Source organism: Sarcophilus harrisii, chromosome 3, assembly GCF_902635505.1.
Source record: "Sarcophilus harrisii chromosome 3, mSarHar1.11, whole genome shotgun sequence".
In the NCBI taxonomy this organism is placed as follows: domain Eukaryota; kingdom Metazoa; phylum Chordata; class Mammalia; order Dasyuromorphia; family Dasyuridae; genus Sarcophilus; species Sarcophilus harrisii.
Window position 1 is genome coordinate 243,956,781 of NC_045428.1, and position 20,495 is coordinate 243,977,275.

At 32.5% G+C, this 20,495-nt stretch overlaps 1 protein-coding gene across 4 annotated transcripts in view; it reads left to right on the forward strand.

Moving 5' to 3' along the window:
- Positions 1-20,495, forward strand: part of GART (phosphoribosylglycinamide formyltransferase, phosphoribosylglycinamide synthetase, phosphoribosylaminoimidazole synthetase) — a 42,281-nt gene that overhangs the window by 6,460 nt on the left and 15,326 nt on the right. For 3 of the 4 annotated variants that reach the window (XM_012544398.3, XM_031959338.1, XM_023498894.2), the window contains 13 exons: positions 625-799; positions 1,940-2,051; positions 4,458-4,526; positions 5,295-5,420; positions 6,985-7,072; positions 7,283-7,368; positions 7,506-7,674; positions 8,630-8,864; positions 10,836-10,930; positions 12,581-12,690; positions 13,031-13,229; positions 18,274-18,525; positions 18,739-18,891. In XM_012544398.3, coding sequence (XP_012399852.1) covers positions 625-799; positions 1,940-2,051; positions 4,458-4,526; positions 5,295-5,420; positions 6,985-7,072; positions 7,283-7,368; positions 7,506-7,674; positions 8,630-8,864; positions 10,836-10,930; positions 12,581-12,690; positions 13,031-13,229; positions 18,274-18,525; positions 18,739-18,891 — 1,869 coding nt within the window. Of the gene's footprint in view, positions 1-624; positions 800-1,939; positions 2,052-4,457; positions 4,527-5,294; positions 5,421-6,984; positions 7,073-7,282; positions 7,369-7,505; positions 7,675-8,629; positions 9,347-10,835; positions 10,931-12,580; positions 12,691-13,030; positions 13,230-18,273; positions 18,526-18,738; positions 18,892-20,495 lie in introns of those variants that run through there. The other variant, XM_031959339.1, reaches the window with a different exon arrangement.

Below are 20,495 nucleotides of genomic sequence, written 5' to 3' on the forward strand. Positions count from 1 at the left end.
TTTTAAAAAGAGATTTAAATTGAAACAACAAAAATTTCAATAAGCTGTGTACATTTCTGTCATTTTTCAATATATATAGACTATTTAGTTAGCTTTCAGAATACCAGCAACAACAACAAAAAGTTGGGTGTGAAAGAAACCTTTGCCAATATTAGAATCCCATTTGTTTATAAAATTGAATACAAGCAAGAAGTTGTTTTTGCTTGTCTTATGAAATATTACTGATAATTTCTATTAGATATAATAATTGAATGAAATAAATACTAATTCACATTTTGTGTGTCCCAGTCATTTTCAACCTAATCTATTTTCAGCTAAGATTTCAAATAAGTCTAGAACATGTGTTACTATTTACTATCAATGAAAATGGAGTCATTAATATTCAGAAATTTGAATCTGTTGTCTATGATAGCCTATTTGAATTAAATATACCTAAAATCTGAGTAAGCTTTTAAAATCATTCAAAACCAGTCTGATCATGACAACATCCCATGTTCTGGCAATCTAGTCTCTATATGGGGCACAGTATTAATGAAACTAGGCACATCAGTGGATATAGGAATGAATTGTAATGCTTTCCATCTTAATTTGCAAAATATGTTCTAAACCATTTTTTCTTTCTAGGAATTGTTGGGAATTTGACATCTGCAGGGGTGAGATGTTTTGGTCCCACAGCAAAGGCAGCTCAGTTAGAGTCCAGCAAAAAATTTGCCAAAGAGTTTATGGACCGGCATGGAATCCCAACTGCAAAGTGGAAGGCTTTCAGCAACCCTGAAGAAGCCTGCAGCTTCATTATGAGGTAGACTCCTGCATGTGAATATACCTATATATATTTTCTACCAACTTCTCACCCCCAAGAAAAAAGAGTGGTGCCTTTGGTGCCTTGTCCACTGGGATCTTTACCTGACACCTAAAACACTTCTCTTTCTACTCTCAGTCCTTTAAAAAAAACCCTTACTTAATTGTGCCATAGCCTTTAACTAACATCCTATATCTCTTCTGCTTTCCCAGACTAACTCCTAAAAAAAATACCATTCATATTTGTGGCCTCAGCCAATTCACTTCTTATGCGTTTTTCACATATTGTAGTCTGACTTCTGACTCAGTGCTAAAAAGAAATTACTGTCCCCAAGGTTACACGCAGCCTTTTTTCTTGGCCTTTTTTTTTCGCAGCCTTTTTTCCTGGCCTTTTTTCCATTCTTTATCTTCCTAGACTTCTCTTTAGGATTTGACATCAACAATTCTTCCTAGGTACTCTCTTCTTCCTGTTTTTGTGACACTGTAACTTCTAGTTTTCTTCCTGTTAGATTGTAAGTTCCTCCGTTAAAATGTGAGTTTGAGTAAAAGTACTATTTTTTTTTTTTTTTTGCCTCTTTTAGAATCCCTAGCACTTAGCACAGTGCCTGACAAATAGCTACTGACCTATCTCTTTACCTATTCCTTCCAAATAAGTCACAGGCAAGAATTTTTTCTTCCTTCAGAATAATTAACTATGCTTTTTGTCTTTTCCATCATAATTACTACTAGAAAAAGATATCTTGCCTTCTATATACCACTCCACATCAACCTTTTCATATAACAAAGAAAAACAATAAAGCAAAAGCATTTGCCATAGCTAGTAGTCTCCAGGAAATGTGTTTTCATTATTTGTTTTCCACAACCATCTTTAGTCTTTCAGTTAGTTGTAATATAACTTTATTTATAGTGATCCTTAAATGTTATTGTACATATTATCTGTTTATACTTATTTCACTCTGCATTGGTTCCTATAAATTTTCCTATGATACTCAGAAATATTCATGTGCCCACTAAAAAAACAGAAGCAGTTTTGCTGAAGAATAGCACTGAATCAGACTATAGCAGTCTTAATTTCAGAAATGCAGAAATTTGTATAGTAATGTTTTATCAGATATTCATGACAATTTCTATTTCCTTACAGTGCAGATTTTCCTGCTTTGGTTATAAAGGCCAGTGGTCTAGCTGCCGGAAAAGGAGTAATTGTGGCTAATAACAAAGAAGAGGCCTGCAAAGCAGTTCAAGACATCATGCAGGTGGGGTGAAGAAACTGGAGTTTCCTAAACTAAGAGTGAATGGACTGCTGAACATCACATTTAAATATTAATTTTCTCAATGGTAGAGATAGATCATTTAAATATTTATAATATTCCATGTAGTAAGTACTACAAAAGTGCTATTATTATATATTGAAAACATACTCGTTGTAATAGAAATAACATTAAAAAAAACCTAAATCATAATTATGTCCCTGTTAAATTGGCTTTAACTATGGCTGCCCAAGTACAAAAGGAAGGAGAAAAATTTCTGGCTCCAGCCTAAATAATTGCCTTCCCGTTACCAATTGAGATAATATACAATGATTAGTTTTTACTTGGGTGTTTTGGGGGGTAGGCTTTTTTTGTTTTGTTTTATTTTTAAGAATTTCTCATAACTTTTAATGCTTTTCTTTTTTAAAATATTTAATTAAAGCTTTCTGTTGATACAGTAATTTGATTTTAAAATATTTTCTTCTTTCCCTATATCATAATCATCTTTTAAGATATCATTGTCATCTTCCTTATCCCCATCTCCTGCCCTTGTATTAAATAAGTATAATGAAGCAAAACAATTCAACACATTGGCAGTATGTGACAATATGTCTCATTCTGTACCTCTATTGTCTCCTTGATAAAAAGTTAGAAACTAGATTTTTCATTGACCTTAAAGTCATTGTACTTTACATTGTTGTCATTAATTGGTTCTGCTCTTTTTATCAATTCATGTGCATCTTCCCAAGTTTCTCACCATTTCTGATTTCTTATGATCCAATAATATTCCCTTATATTCTTATACCAGTTTGTTTAGTGGCAAACCATTTGACGAATACTAACTTTGTTTCTAATTCTTTCCTGCTACCAAAAAAGTACTTAAATATTTTTGTAAGTGTGAGCCCTTTCTCTCATTGTCTTTAACTGACTTTAGTTTTATGTGGTATGTTACTGCCATAGCAATTAACTGTTCTTTTGTTTTGACTATAAATTCAAATCTGCCAGAAAAAAAAAAAATGTGGTATGTATGCAGTAGTAGCCCTAGAATCCTAGAAGGATTGGAAGGAAATTTGCATGTATTTTACTATTATAGGAACTTTATTAGAAAATTTTTCATTTGTGTTGAACTGAAGTCTGATTATGACTTAATTCATTCTAATTTTTCTTCTAGAGACAGGATAAATCTGTTTTTCTTTGTGACTACTATTAAAAATTGTATCTCCTTAAGCCTTTTCTTCACTTTTAATTCTAGCCAAGTTTCTTTTTATCAATTATCTAAAGTATTGTGGCTCTTAATCATTTTGTCATTATGATCACCCTCCTCTGCACAAAATCTTTATTTTATTTTTTATTTTATTTTATTTTATTAGTGGCCATCCTAAGAAGCGATACCCAGAATTGAACACTTTGTGCTTTCTTTAAAAAAAAAAAAAAAGAAAGAAAGAAAGAAATTGTGCTACATTGTTCTTTATCTTTACTCTTATCTTCCATTAAAGTCTACATTTTCTGATTGTCTCATTGGTATATATTTGAGTTATATGTACATAGTCATGATTTATATAGAGTTTAAGGAAGAGAAGTGAAATCTATGTATAACAAATGGAAATTTATCTGTTATCCAAGTTAATTATCAGTTTAAATGATCAAAATTCTTTATACATAGTTAAGGACATCATTGCCAATGCTGATATTTAGCTTTCTTAGCATGAGATCATTGATTTTGGATCTTCACCAAATAAAATAATAAACTAATAATAACTAAACTAATCACAAAATTAATAAATTCTGTGAGTCTCAAATATCATTGCTCATGTTATATTTCAGTTTGAAATATATCATCTTTGGACGTGGCCATCTTCAACAATGAGATGAAACAAACCAGTTCCAATAGAGCACTAATAAATTGAGCCAGCTACACCCAGGAAAAGAATTCTGGGAGATGACTATGAACCACTACATAGAATTCCCAATACCTCTATTTTTGTGTGCCTGTATTTTTGATTTCCTTCACAGGCTAATTGTACACTATTTCAAAATCCAATTCTTTTTGTACAGCAAAATAACTGTATGGACATATATACATATATTGAATTTAACTTATACTTTAACGTATTTAACATGTATTGGTCAACCTACCATCTGGGGGAGAGGGTGAGGGGAAGGAGGGGAAAAGTTGGAACAAAAGGTTTTGGAACTGTCAATGCTGAAAAATTAGCCATGCATATGTCTTGTAAATAAAAGGCTATAATTAAAAAAAAGAAAGAAAGAAAGAAAGAAATATATCATCTTTGAGCATGGAAAAAGAATTGTGTTATGATTCATCCTTCCTAATTTGCAGAGGAAAAAAAATCCCAAGTCATAAAATAAACTTTAAGGTAAACTTATAAAATAAACCATTTTATTTCAATACAGGATAAAGCTTTTGGAACAGCTGGTGATACTGTTGTAATTGAAGAAGTTCTTGAAGGAGAAGAGGTGTCTGTAAGTAAATTTTCCACCCCTTTAGGTTTTTTTTTTAATTATTCCAACTCTTTGTTTTATTAATAAAGCTATTTAATTTATTCTTCCCTTCCTCCCTCCCTCAACAAGAAAAGTTTTATCTTAAAGAAATAAAGTAAGAGTTCCCAAAAGGAAAGACAGGCATCATAAATTAAAAAGCAAATATTGAAAAAAATTAATTTCTGCATAGCTAGAAAGGGGCTGCCTTCTCTTCAGCCATACTAGTAGTGTACTTTGTAATAAAAATTAAAATATTTATGATATTATATTAGTATTACATCTAATGTGTATTATATGTATAATTATTATAGTGACACTATACTTAATAAATATAATAAATATTATAACATTTAAAGTAATACATTATAATATTTTTTAAAATCATCTCCCCTTTATTTGCCAAAGTAGTAATATATATTTGAAGATAACTGATTTTTTTCTATGGTGAGTTACAAGGTAAGAAAGTGCAGATAAATAAAACTACTTACAAGTAATCAGAAATGACTAGTAGATACTAGGAAAAGAAAACATTCCTAAAATATTCAACTTCTCTATGACTTCTTATGTAGATCTGATTTTTCTGCTGAAAAGAGGTATCCATGTGTTATCTTACAGAATGAATTTTGCTATGTTTACATCAAAGATACTAAATCACTTCATAAATAGAATGTTAAATTTATAGTTGACAAATATTAGAAATTATTTAAATTAATAATTATAGTGAATGGAAAAATTATGTTTTCCCTATAGTGTTTATGTTTCACTGATGGTAAGACTGTGGCCCCAATGCCCCCAGCACAGGACCATAAGCGTTTATTGGATGGAGATCATGGCCCCAATACAGGAGGAATGGGAGCTTATTGTCCAACACCTCAGGTAAGTAAAATAACAATCATTTTACTAAATAGATCAAATATTATGTCTATTTTTTCGTTTAGGGAACACAATCAGATTAAACATTTTATTTATAAACCAATTTATTTATGGTCATAAAACTAGTAAATGGCTATTCTAGTTCTTAAATTGATGTTTAATTCCAAATTCTTGTATAAAAGATCTATGATTTATTCAGTTTGGATTCCTCCTAGTCCATAAGTATTGCCTTATATCATTAATGCCTTCTTTTTTTTATCTTTTGAAAACTAAACTGCCCCCAGGTACATGGTGTAAATAGAAATACATACATACATACATACATACATACATATATTTTTTATTATTGCAAGATTATATGTAGATCACATGCCAGACTTTTTGACTTTGTTTTAACTTTGTAAAGGCTGATGAATCATAATTTCTGAGGTTCTTAAGTAATGGGAAAATGACATCTTTGAAAGTAAAGTAAGAATAAATTTAAGTACACGAATTTTACTAACATTTACAAAATTCTGAATTGGTAGTGCAAAAATAATATCATTCTTAAATATTTGCTACATTTCTGTCAAAAAGTGGGTTTGTTTGGTTTTTGGTCTGGACCTATGATTTCATCAGTAGAGGTGGATCCACCAGTAAAAGAACTCTTTTTAACCAATGTAGATTGGTACCTTCTTTGTAACAGGTATCTGTTAGAATCAGAGGTTTAAAAGACTTGACAAGGCTCATACAACCATTAGGTGTTAAAGGTGAGATTAAACCTAGGTCTTCCTGACTCTCACACCAGCTTTCTATCCACTATGCCACACAATCTCTTTCCTGAAAATTAACTTGTTTTTCAAAATTTATTAAAAGTTTCTGCTTTTATTCTTCACTAACAAATAAACTTACTGAGTTTAGGAGTTTTTTGTAATCATGCCTCAGCTATCCAACCTTGCTTACCTAAGAGCTTTAGGAAATACCATAGTTATGTAAAAACAACTACTAATTACTATCATTTATATCACACATTAAGGTTTGCAAAGCACTTTAAAATATGATCTCAGATCATTCTCACAATAACCCTAGGAGGGACCTGCTCTTGTTATCCCTCTTTGACAGATAAGGAAACTGAAACCAACAGAAGTTAAATGACTTGCTTAAGGTCAAATTGACTTTTGACTAGATTTGAATTCATGTATTCTTGACCCCAGGTACAGTTCTCTGTCCATTTTACCATTTAACTGCCTCATAAAATGTATTCTGCTAGTTTTTTGTTAAATTTTCTAAGGGTTTATTTTTCTGGATAAGTTCTTAGAATTTTTACGGCAAATTAATAGTACTTAGGGTACCTTAGCAGGAAGTTTGATGAACGATAAGATCAGTGTAATTTGTTGACTAGTTTGACTTGATTGTCTAAGAATATATTTTGATTTACAATTATGGTACCTTAGTAGTCATTGATCATTTTGTACTTTTAAAATAACGTGTTAATTTCTCCTAAATATTTATTCATAACCAGATGTGATATGTGATAGGAAAAAAATAACAAAATTGCCTTAAAATTTTATTTCTGAATTTTTCCTAGGTTCCTAAAGATCTGTTATTAAAAATTAAAAATACCATTCTTCAAAGAGCAGTAGATGGCATGAAACAAGAAGGTGTTCCATATGTAGGTAGGAACACTGATCTATGAGTTTCATTTTGAGGAAAATCTGAAAGTTGTTGTTATGGCATTTTCTTTATCAGTCCCTGAAATGAACAAAAAATGACCAAAGTTATTCTGTTCATAACAAATAAACCAGAATCCTTAGAAGATCATTATAAAAAGTTTAAAAACTATGTACCTTTATTGTCTTAATTTTTATTTCTGCTCTTTGTCAAAGGAATATTGTATGCTGGTATAATGCTTACCAAGGATGGCCCAAAAGTGCTAGAGTTTAATTGCAGATTTGGGGATCCAGAATGCCAGGTAAGTAAATAATAGTGTCAAAAATAAGTGAAATATAAATACAAAAATTACATTTTCAATTTTTTTTTCCAAAAATTACTTATCTAAAAGGTATTAAAATTTATCTTTTAGTTACTCTGTGTGCTGTATTTTTGTAGGTAATTCTTCCACTTCTTAAAAGTGATCTTTATGAAGTAATCCAGTCAGTTTTAGATGGTCAGCTTTCTAATTCTCTGCCAGTCTGGCGTGAAGATAGTGCTGCTGTAACAGTTGTCATGGCAAGCAAAGGCTATCCAGCAAATTACACCAAAGGCATTGAGATAACAGGTAACTCAAACTACTGTTTTGTGATAACCATAACAGATGGCATACACAGCTTTTTTTATTGCTTCTTTCTTAGCATTGGCTACTGAGACTTTAGAGAATTCACAAATATTTTTACAATTTTAACTGTTAGGTGTATTATAAAAGAGACAATAATACAGATTCTTTGGGGTTTGTTTTTCAATGTGACCTTCCACTTCCAGTATAATATCAGGATCACAAAATAACAAACTGAGGCTTTCTAAATTTTAATTAAGAAATTGCATTGTCTTTCATGAAACAGCTTACTCATGGGGTACTATAACATATTTGAGCATTTCCTTCCCATTTAGCCCTCTTCTTGTTTAAAAGATCTGTCCTCTCCTGTTGTAGAAGCACCCACTTTAGTCAGTACTTTGTCAGCATTTATTAAACAACTGCTATATACCAGATCCTGTTCTGAAGATAGGGATTGGATGACAAAAAAATGAAAGTCATTGCCATTAAAACAGTATATTTACAGGCTATGCAAAATAAAGATTCTAGCAAATGCCTGCCTACGTATGTACCAGGCTCTGCAAAGACAAATTCAGCAAGCAAAACAATCTCTACTCACAAGAAGTTTATGTTCCAGCTGGGGAGACAAATGACATAGAGTTTTGATTTGAAAAGAGGGAGTATATAAGGTAGAAATGGAAAGGGCGAGTATATAGTAGGCATGGAAGATAAAATTGTTTGAGAGAAAGAGTAAGGCCAGTTTGACTTTACTGTAGAATGTGGGAAGGAAAGTAATAAGCCTAGACAGCTAAGTTAGAGCTAGACTATGAAGAAATTCAAATATCCTTTTAACTGAATCCAACTTTTCAAGCTAGACTTGACATATATTTTTTTGTATTTTTTTCTTCTCATGGCCTATTATGTGATTTGGGGTTCTATTTGTAGTTTTTAATGTGATTTGTTTAAATGTCATCTCTTCTAGGAATTCCTGAAGCTAAAGCTTTAGGTCTGGAAGTTTTCCAAGCAGGCACAACCCTGAAAGAGGATAAAACACTAGTAACTAATGGTGGAAGAGTCCTTACAGTAACAGCCATCCAGAAAGATCTGATGTCAGCTCTTCAAGAAGCCAATAAAGGAATAACTGTTATAAAATTTGAAGGAGCAGTTTATAGAAAAGACATTGGCTATAGAGCTATCTCTTTCCTAAAACAGTCCAGGTAAAACATTTTTAGAGAAATAATTAGTTATTAGCTCAGATCTAGCCTATATTGATTATTGCTAAAGATAAGGTACCAGTCAATGAGCATTTTATCCTGTACCAACAAGTACAGGATCAGTGTGTTGTTTCTTTAAACCAGACTAACCTAGACCCCACACGAAGATTTGTGTTTACTGCTGTGAAATAAAGCCATTATGAACTTCTTTGAACCAAACTTAGACACAGCAGGTCTCAAATTGAATAGAAAAAACTTCTTAGTACCTTCCTGTAAGTTACTATTCTTATACCATTAATTTTCATATTCTTTATAATATCCATATCTAGTTTTGATTGTATGCATGTCTTATTGAGGGACATAATCACTAATTGTAGTAAAATGTTACCAATTTACTATTATACATCCTTCATCTCTGATTTGATTTTGATCACTGTTCTATGCAATTATCCTGTGAAAACAATAAACTTAAGTTTTTAAATCTTGTTATATATCCTCATTTTTATAATTACACATAACATATGACCTCATTCATTAAATATTAAAAGATATTGAATACATACTATAGTAAAAATTGATAAAACATTCAGAAGGCATTATTTTGAAGTGGCAGTTTTCCCCTAGATTTTAATACAATTTTTTTAGAACAAACGCCAAGAAAGAATTTCTTTCTTTTTATTGCTCATTCCCCTATCCAATATTGAAAATGTGTTTCCATTATTCATGTTAATCAAAGAGCTACTTTTAAAATTCCAACCTATCCTTTTTAATCAAAAGCTATATTTGAGAGATTCTCTTGATTTTTTTTTTTTTTTTCCAGTTATGTCCCTTTGATAACTCAAATTAACCTGCATATAACTCTACTGCTACCTTGGCGCACTATTTCTGGCAAGATTCAGTAGAAGTCATATATCATTTTCACTTCAGAAGCTACGCCTGTTTTTTTTTTAAGCATGTAATTGGCATTTACTATCCAACTTCTATCATTTTGTAATTGTTATTTCTAATGAAAATCTGCTTACTTCTATAGAAAGTCCCATACTTTTATAGCACCCTAATATAAAAAGGACTTTATTCACAACAACAACCACTAAGATAGGTAAAGCAAAAATGTCACCATTTTACACATAAGGAAACTAAAGCTCTGGGACATTATGATTTGCTTATGACCCAGCATGTTGGGTCAAGTTCAAATTTTGCCTAATAAATTTAGAGCTATATGACCCTGGGTATATCACTTTACTTCTCCCAGCCTCATTATCTTCCTCTGTAAATTGAGGGGGCTAGACTGAGGAGTGATTTCCAAAGTTCCTGCCATTTCTAAAGCTTTGAACTCATTTGGCGAGGAAGTGCCTGAGATTGGATTTAAGACTAAGTCTACTGACTCTGAAGTTTAGCATTTTATCCACCATTACCTGTTGTTAAGGTAATATGTTTAAAAGAGAATAATAGTGAATATTGCTTTGCTTTTCCATGGATTTTTTATGGTTCTTTCTACCATATTTTCATGATGAAACTGAAAAAATATTACAGATACTTAGCTAACTTAATTGTTCAAGGCCTCATTTTCTAATATTATTTATGTTCATGACCTTTATTGGTATTTGAACCAAAAAAAAACTGAAGAGACAAATTAGAAATTGGTCATTCTGCCTTCAAATCAGAAATAATTCTGATAAAACTTTAATTATGGTAGTAATAAACAAATGAATTTTATTTGGAAATTTTGTACACTTCATTAGTCTGTGCTATAACTGACCCACATTCTAAAATAAGCAGCCTTATGATTAGAAATTGTTTTTCGTATTTGTATTCCTAGGACAATGCTGAGCAGACAATTAATTTTTGGTAATCACAAATTGATAATTACAATTCAGTCATGCATGTATGCATGGACCATACCTTATTAATATGTTGTGGTGAAGTAATTAGCCCATGCAGAAAAATTATACTTTACAATTTTTAATGTTTTAGAGGCCTGACTTACAAGGAAAGTGGGGTGGATATTTCAGCTGGCAATGAACTGGTTAAGAAAATTAAGCCGTTAGCTAAAGCCACTTCTAGACCTGGTAAGCCAAATCCTATCTTTGTGGATCCTTAAGGATTTATTTAGTCATATAAGTATATTTTGTTGATTACTCTGGTATTTTTATGATGTATAAAATCTGGCTTTATACCCACACACACACTACAAAATGAACTGTAGCAAAATAAAACAGTTAAACAAAACCACCGTCTGACACTATGATCTCATCTGACAGTGTGCAGTGTTCCACATCTGCAGTCCACTGCTCTTCTGAAAGGAGATAGTTTCTTCAGCTGTTTTCCAATTCTAGGTTGGCATAAAGTTTAATTAGCATTCAGCTCATTGTTATCAGTGGGGTTTTTTTCCATTTATTTGGAATATAGGTCTTTAGTTCTTCATTCTTTATGGCAGGATAATTTTATGCATGTAATTTTCTCTTTTTTTTTTTTTTTTTTTTTAATTTAATAGCCTTTTATTTACAGGTTATATGCATGGGCAACTTTATAGCGTTAACAATTGCCAAACCTCTTGTTCCAATCCTTCACCTCTTACTACCCCCCACCCCCTCCCCTAGATGGCAGGATGGCCAGTAGATGTTAAATACATTAAAATATAAATTAGATACACAATAAGTATACATGACCAAAACATTATTTTATGCATGTAATTTTCTGACAAGTTCCATATCAACTGCTCTTGGTTTTTTACTTAGAAACAAATATTTCAAATTAATGCTACCAGAAGAAATTGAGGTAGTATAAAAATCAGGTCAACTGTTTGCCCTATTATAACATATATTAGATCTTACCTTCCTGTGATTAGATGCTACAGGACTTGAAAGTATCAAATACAGCTTACTTTATGATCTAACGTTACTGTATTAAATATAATTTTAGTAGGTGATTTTCATTAAAAATGAATGAAAAGAAAATAAGATTGATATAGTGTTACTCCAGAATCTTAATCTAGTTAGAATAACATTCTGTTTTTAATAGAAAACTCAGACCATATTTTAAGATGCAGTGGTTTGCCTCACTGTTGTCAACATCAAAGGATCAGCAATAGAAAATGACTTAAAACTTTGGTATATGAATGGAAAGAATGTTAATGTATAATGTAGAAAAATGTGGAAAGATGTGAATGAAATAATGCAGAGTGAAATAAATAGTAAAACCAAATAATGAAGATAATTAAAAGCAAAATAAAATTGAGGAATCACTGGTGGGAGGGTGGGGGAGGAAATTAAGTTGCCAGTAATAAGCTGATGAAATAGAATTCTTTCTATGAAAAGGGACAGAATATTGTATACATTATTAGACTTGGATTGAGTATAAGCTGTTTTTGCTTAATTGGAGTAGCTAGGTATCATAATGAATAAAGTACTAGGTTTGGAATCAGAAAGAACTGAGTTAAAATGCAGCCCTAGACATTTACCACAGTGTCTAACCCAATGCACTATAAAAATGTTAGCTATTGTTCTTTGTAATAAGAAAGAATTTGTTGGGGGGGGGAGGGGGGCGGGAATAAATGACTGATGTAAATTCAATAAAATTTTCTAGTACTAGATGTTTCTTGGTGCTGGCCTATCCCTTTCTTTGAATCATTTGTCAATGTGAAGAATAACAGCGTAGACATCGTGTATTCATGGTCTTCCTTTATGTTAAACTACATATACTGTTTCCCTATTTGATAGGATCTAATGTAGACCTTGGAGGATTTGCTGGTCTCTTTGACTTGAAAGCAGCTGGTTTTAAAGATCCCCTTCTGGCATCTGGAACAGATGGAGTTGGAACCAAATTAAAGGTAATTAAATATTAGGGTTTTATTAAAAAACATTTATAAAATGTTTTCTCATATTTCTTACCAAGAGGTTAAAAAATGACATGCCACATATTTGTGTTAAGGTACATCATGTACTTATGACTTACTAAAAGAATATTAATGGTGAAAGGTAGTTTATAAATGAGGGGAGAGTAACTTTTCAATGGAGGGGTTTTTGATTGTTTTGTTTAAGAAAATAATTCTTTTGGCCAGCTCTTTCTCAGTTTTTTTTTTTTTTTTTTTTTTTTTTTTTTTTTTTTTTAAGCAAACAGCTTTTTGTTCTTTTAGATTGTAATAAGGGCTCTATATTATTTCTCTACAGATTGCCCAACAATGCAATAAACATGATACCATTGGTCAAGATTTGGTTGCAATGTGTGTCAATGATATTTTGGCTCAAGGAGCAGAACCTCTGTTCTTTCTTGATTATTTTTCCTGTGGAAAACTTGATGTCAGCACAGCTGAAACTGTCATTGCTGGTATAGCAAAAGCATGTGAAAAAGCAGGATGCGCCCTTTTGGGTATGTTGGTATTCCCTATGACATATGCAGGCTTTTAAAATTAGTTTTTAAAACACTTTATTGATGCTTTTTAGCTTTTAAGATCACTGACACTTCTCAGTGATACCCTCAAATCCCAATAATAATCTTCACTTGAACGATTTGTTCTTTAAACCTAAAGACTGCTTTCCATTTTGCCTAGCATTTCACATTAAGTAAGAAGTTCACATAAAAATGAGAAATAACTAGTTAAAATAAGAATGTTCAATATTCTGTTTCCATAATCTGCCTCATCACCTTTTGTTTGAACTCTGGTTATAACCCCCTAAGTGATCTCCCTTTCTCAAATCTCTTGCGTCTCCAATCCATCTTCCTCAAAAGCTACCAGAATGGACTTTCTTATTAATAAACTTTGATTCCATATTGTCTCTAGTATCAAATAAAAAATTCCTCTAAAGTTTTTAAAAACTAGTTCCTGAGGGAGCTCAGGATATAAAACTATCTTTACCAATGTAAATTGGTACCTTTTCTGCAGTGAATCGGGTTGAAGTGACTTGGCCAGAATCACGGTGCCAGGACAGGTCAAGGGCTGAATTTGATATCCTGGGTCTTTGATTCAGAAGTCAACTCTCTAACCACTGTAATTATTTGTTTCTTTTCTTTTTTCTTGAATGTGAATATTTTCATAACAGAAAGGTAACAAAGGGATTATATTTGAAACTGGATCAAACCTTAGAATTTTTTTTTTTAATGGTTATGTCTACTTTTTAAATAGTTGTACCAACATTACCTTTCTTTTAAGTGTTCCTTCTCAACACTTTATTGCTCTCTTTTTTTTTGTTTGTTTTGTTTTTTGTTTTTTGTTTTTGCTTTATTGATACTTATTTTCTTTCTTGTTTTCATCATCCTTCCTCTCATGATAGTGCCCCAGTCCCTCACTGAAAGTACTTTCTTGCCAAAACAAATCTGTGTTATATTTGTTGTATCTGAAAAAGTATGTCTTATTCTATATCTGTTCAATTTCAGCTTCTGGAGTCCTATTGGTCATTATGTCAGTGAAGGTTTAAGTCTTTCACAGTTGTCTTTTACAATGTTGTAATGTTCATATCTTTGTTCCTTCTAGTGGTATCATTTGTACCCATGTGAGTTTGATAGAATTCATCAGATTTCACTAGTCTTAGAGAATTGTCTTATGTCCTGAATGTATTTCCTGGGAAGGCAACAGATCTCTATTGTTATCTGGTCAACAAACAGCTTCCTGAATATTCTTCAGCAAGGAGTAACCAAGGACCAAGACATGTAGATTCTTCCTCTAGTACATGCTGGTTGATACTTTGCCTGGCAACATCTTTGGATCCATGACATCTTTCCTTGGTTCATTTGTTTGTTTGTTTGTTTAAAGGAATATTGAAGCCTCAGGGATAGGAAGAAATCCAACCCACACTCTGAACATATAAGTCATTTGGCTGCAGCAGAGCCAAAAATCTTGCATTTTCACCACAGATCATTGTAAAGTTACCGTTGCTCTATTTTCCAGAAATGTAGCCTCAGTCCTTTCCTTTCTTGCTCTTAGCATCTCTGGAGTTTTGAGAAGTGTGAACACTGCTTTTTCAATGATGTTTAGGTCTTGAATTGTTGCTGTCCTCCCCTGTCATTAACACTTTCAGAGCCATACCCACTTTCTTTTCCTTTTGCTCACTAAACTCTTGAGTTGTGAAACGAGACCTAAAAGAGCCTTTTTAGATTTAGATCATTAATCCAGACTTTTGATAATTTTGGATTCTGATTCTTTTATATACAATGTTAGCTATCCTTCACAGTTTTCTGTCTTGAAACTTGGCAAGCATTTTCATATTTCCATATTGCTTTTCCAAAATGGTTGTATCCTTTTGCAACTCTGCTAACAATAAATTAGTTACTTAATTCATTTCACTTCTCCAACATTGACTGTTTCCATTTATCTTTGCCAATTTACAGGATATAAAGTTCAATAACAGTATTGTTTTTCTAGTGAGGTATTTCACTTTTTCTTTTTTTGGGTTTTGTTTGATTCTTGATATCTCATTGTCATTCACTTCCATTTGTCCAATTCTAATATTTAGTGAATTGTTTTCTTCCTTTTTGCATTTTTTACTTCCTTTTGCATTTGCCAATTGTACTTCTAAAGGAGTTGTTTTGTTCATTGGATTTTTTTCCCATTTCACCATTTGTTCTTTAACAAGTTGCTCTCTTTTTCCATTTCACCAGTTCTCCTTTTTAATAAAGGAGGAGTTTTCTTGTTCCATTTCACCAAATCTGTTTTCTAAAAGGAAGTTTTCTTCAGGATATTTTTTTCCATTTCATTAAAAATGTATTTTTAAAAGTTTTTTTCTTCAGACAATTTCTCTGTTTTCCTTTTCCAAACTCTCCTGCAAAGCTCTCAATTTCCTTTTCCCATTTTTCTTTTTTTGAGTTGGAGACCAATTCATATCCCACTTTGAGGCTTTATCTGGCATTCTTCAATGCCTTCTTATGAGGCATTCTTTAATGTTCTCAGGGTTTGAAGTCTCTTCTCCCTGTCTCTAAAACAGATATTTATGGTCAGAATGCTTTGCTTTTTTTTGTTCATTTTTAAAGGTTGAGGTCTGCTCCTAGGGCACAGGAAAGATTGTCCTGAGCTTCCTCTACAGGGTGTTAGGGGCTTCACATTGCTCTGGAGCCAGTACTATAGACTTCCTCCCCATTCTGGGTAGCCCTGGTCAAGTGCCATCAATTACGCTAGGGTTCAGGAACTCACTATTTGCCTTCTGTAGGTTTCACAGTTAGCCTGCTGATTCACTAGCTTCTCTACCAAGACACAGCCAGTGCTGCTGTATTTCTGTATTCCCACTAGATTCCCTGCCTTGTGTCTCTCCACCTTGGTTTTCCCTTCACAGGGCCATATTCTCCCCTGCTTAATTGAGACAGACCTTTCCTGAAGTCCTTCCAAGATGTCTTCTGCTGGAAATTTGTTATATCAAATATTTGTGGTTCTTTCACTCCAAAGTCTGTTCAGAGGCTTGAGTTAGTATTGATTTTGAGGGAAGCCAGGAAGAGTTTAGGGAAAGTCCTATCTGCTCTCTGTCATCTTGGCTCTGCCCCAACAAGGTTGTTTTTATTTTTAGTTCTTTTTTTACTGATATGGAGCATTGTAAATGTGGTTATAAATACTTTGCAATTCTTTTGAGAACTATTCATGTTATTTGACCACTTATGTATTGAAGAATGGCTATCAGTGACCAGTAGCCATTGTTGGCTAATTTATATTGTTTATAAATTCTTGAATACCAAATCTTTATCAGATAAATTTTGTACAAAGATTTTTTTTCCCATTTGACCAAGTCCCTTCTTATCTTAAGTAGATTAATTTTTATCTTAGCAGTCACTTTCCAATTTAATGAAATAAATTATTTATTTTAGATTTTGCTTATCTATTTGAGAATATTATCTGCTCATACCTATGAGAGGTAAATGATCTCTCTTTCCTTATTTTATAATAGTATAATTGTTAACTTAAGGTCACTTTTACAGTGATTGGTCTAAGTCTAATTTCCACTTGACTGCTTCATATTTTCCCTTCGTCAAACACTGAGTTATTGAGCTCCTATGTTTCTGATTCTCTTTTTAATAGTACCAAATAATTGATGACTGCTGCTTTATAACACTTTTGGGATTTGGAAGTGCTATTTCTTTCTTTCTTTTTTTTTTTTTATTAAAGCTTTTTATTTACAAAACATACGCATGGGTAATTTTTCAACATTGACCCTTGCAAAAACCTTCTCTTTCAAATTTCCCTCTCCTTCCCCGATCCCCTCCCCTGGATGGAGGTAGTCCAATACATGTTAAATATGTTAAAATATATATGTATACATATTTATACAGTTATCTTGCACAAGAAAAATGGGATCAAGAAGGGGGGAAGAAAAAAAAATGCAAGCAAACAATAGAAAGAATGAAAATGCTATGTTGTGGTCCACACTCAGTTCCCACAGTCCTCTCTTCATCACTGAATAACTGGAACTAGTTTGAATCATCTCATTGTTGAAGAGAGCCTGGAAGTGCTATTTCTGTAATTTTTTTACATCATTTCCCTTGATATTATATAGATCATTTGTTTCCCTGTAAAGTTTAACTTTATTAGTTCTAAAAGTTTTTCACTGACAAAATCAGGGATTCTTAAAATATTGAAGTGTGTAAGTACCGCTTTTTAAAATCTTTTGTGTTACCTTAAAATTGCGGAAATTCAGCTACAACTTTTTTCTCTCTTGGGCTTTTAGGCAATTTAGTATTCATTCTGACATATATCAAAATAATATCTCAAAAAGCAATAAGCTGATTCTTGTCTGTACTGTAGTTATAGATTGTCATCAAAGCTTCAATGGCTCCCCATTGTCCTTGGATTATACTTAGTAGCATAAAATAGAAGTTCCATTATTTGGCTTTTAAAGCCCTTTAAAGCAGCCTTAAAAGGCATAAATTTTTACACAATCTAAATTTGAGCCAAATTGACCTTCTTCCTAATCTCTTTAGTTGATGTTGCATTTTCTATCTCTGTCTTTAGATAGGCTTTCCCCTATTTCAGTAATGTTCTCCTTCACTTCAGCCAGGTACCAATCCTTGGCTTCCCTCAAATCTACTTATTACTTGAATGAGACTTGTCCTGATTTTTCCTGAACTACTGTACTGGTGCCCTCCATCTCAGAAATTGTTTGGTGATGTAAATATTTGTATCTGTTTATCTCTGATCCTGTCATTCTCCTTGTAGAAAATAAACTCTTTAGAAGTAGAAGGTTTGATACATAAAGAAAAATTCATAATTTTTATAGCATATGCCATTTTCCTTAAATCATTTCTTAAGTTTCTTAAATTTTTTAATATTTGCAAATGTTTTGTGTATTAAGCAATTGCTAAGGAACTTAATTAGTTCCCTTTGGGTAGTTATATATTAGAGAGAGAGAGAGAGTACATACTGGGTTAAATGGCAAAGTGGTCACTTAAAAGTATTTCCTTATTTCACTAATTTATCTTCCTATGTTCCTTTAACTAGGAGGTGAGACAGCTGAAATGCCTGGCATGTATCCTCCTGGAGAATATGACCTTGCAGGTTTTGCTGTTGGTGCCATGGAGCGGAATCAAAAGCTCCCTCAACTGAACAGAATCACTGAGGGAGATGTTGTCATTGGAATAGCCTCTTCTGGTGTTCATAGCAATGGATTCAGCCTTATAAGGAAGATTGTAGAAAATTCTTCCTTCCAGTTCTCCTCTTTAGCACCTGATGGATGTGGTAATCAAACTCTAGGTAAATAGCTGAATATATTAAGGCTTTTAAAATGTGAATGAAGTACTGCCTATATAATTTAATTATGATGAATTTATCCTAAAATAGTGGCATTATAACTTGTAAAAATCATCCATCATTTCCAAAGAACTATTTGTTTTTAAGATTTTTATAATCCACCTGTCTTGTGTTTCAGTGTTTAAATGGGATTGTCTTTTATCTCATACTTAACAGGGGAATTGTTGTTAAAGCCAACGAAAATCTATAGCAGAACATTGCTACCTGTTCTTCGTTCAGGGCATGTTAAGGCTTTTGCCCATATTACTGGAGGAGGACTACTTGAAAACATCCCTCGAGTTCTTCCAGAGACACTTGGAGTGGATTTAGGTAAGGAGAATAACTATTTTTGAAGTGTGCAGTGGTAGAAAACTGCTTTTATGATATGTGACTTTTCTTGGGAATTTCAGGAAGTTTATGTTGCAGTATATGCTTTTTACAGATTAATTTCTATTCTGACCAAGGAATTGCAAATCTATTTTGTATATAATTTTGTTGGAAATGTGTGAACCATAACATAAATTGGGAATTTATCAAAAATAGCTTGACTACATGTTTTCCTCACATTTTTTTGCCAAAGCTATATAACTTATTTACCTCTATCATGTTTCTAGCACCTGTACTCTTTGTAGTGTTCCCAGTTCTTAGTTAGACATAAAACAAGGTTGCATTTGATATTTCTTGCACACAAGACTTGTCACCACTGGATTTCCATTTATCCTGACTCTTCTTGTTTTTAGTGATCTGTTATTTCACCTCTCTGTGTGTTTTACCCCTTCTAATACTATTCTTGGCTCTCATCATGACTACTGATTCCTCTTAAGTTAAAACAATTAGCATTTATTAAGTGCCTACTTTTTTGTCATCATGCTAAACACTGAAGATACATATACATGAATGGGAGAAAAAGTCTATTCTCAAGGAGCTCTTGGTCTACAAAAGGGGTACAGCATGCAGTTTGCTATGTACTCTCAGAGGGAAGGGACCAGCATAAGGAGTATCAGGAGAGTCTTCTTCCAAAAGGTGAGATTTTAGCTGAGACTTGAAGATTTGAAAACTGGGAAGTGAGGAGGAAAAATGTTCCAAGCATGAGACAGCTAATGGAAATAAATAGTCAATGTATGGAATGTGTAAGGAACAATAAGGAGACTACTTACTGGATTACAGAGTGTATATGGAGGAATGTTAGGTAATAAAAGTTGACATGTATATAGTGTTCACTATGTACCTTGCACTAGGTTAAGTGCTTTATAATTGTAATCTTAAAGGGAAAGTAAGTGCTATTGCCATTTTACAGATGAGGAAACTCAGGCAAGCAAGGTGAGATTCCGGTCATATAACTAGTTAAGTATCTGATCCCTGCTATGAATTCAGTTTTTCCTAGCTCAAGAACCCAATGCTTTCTCCAGACTTTACCATCTAATTGTCCCCAAGATGTAAATGCAGTAAGGTTAGAAAGGAACTAGGTTATAAAGGCTTTTAACGAAATAAAATGAAAAAATGTGAGTTTCTTGGTAATTAATTAATTAGGCTAGCTGATAATAAATTGACTTGTTGATTACCAGTTAATAATCAGTATTATTGTCAGTAGCTACTCTCTGTAACCAAAGACACACCCATGGAAAGCCTGAAAACCTATTTTTAAATTTTATTGTAAAAAACAATAGGAAAAAAGAAAAACAGAAAAGATACAAAGCAAAATAAAACAAAAGAGAACATTGTCTTGTGCCTAGTAGAGCTTTAGAGAGGATTCAGAATATATAACATACCCTTAGGGAGTCTGAAAGCCTTGCTTTTTTTGAAAGAGGATGCCCCTGACAAGTGAAAATCAAACTTTGATTTAAAAAAAAAAGAAAGAAAGAAAAAAGTGAGGGGAGAAAGAATCAACCCAGATTGATGGACATTTAAGGAGGAGGTGGGTTGGAAGTCTTCAG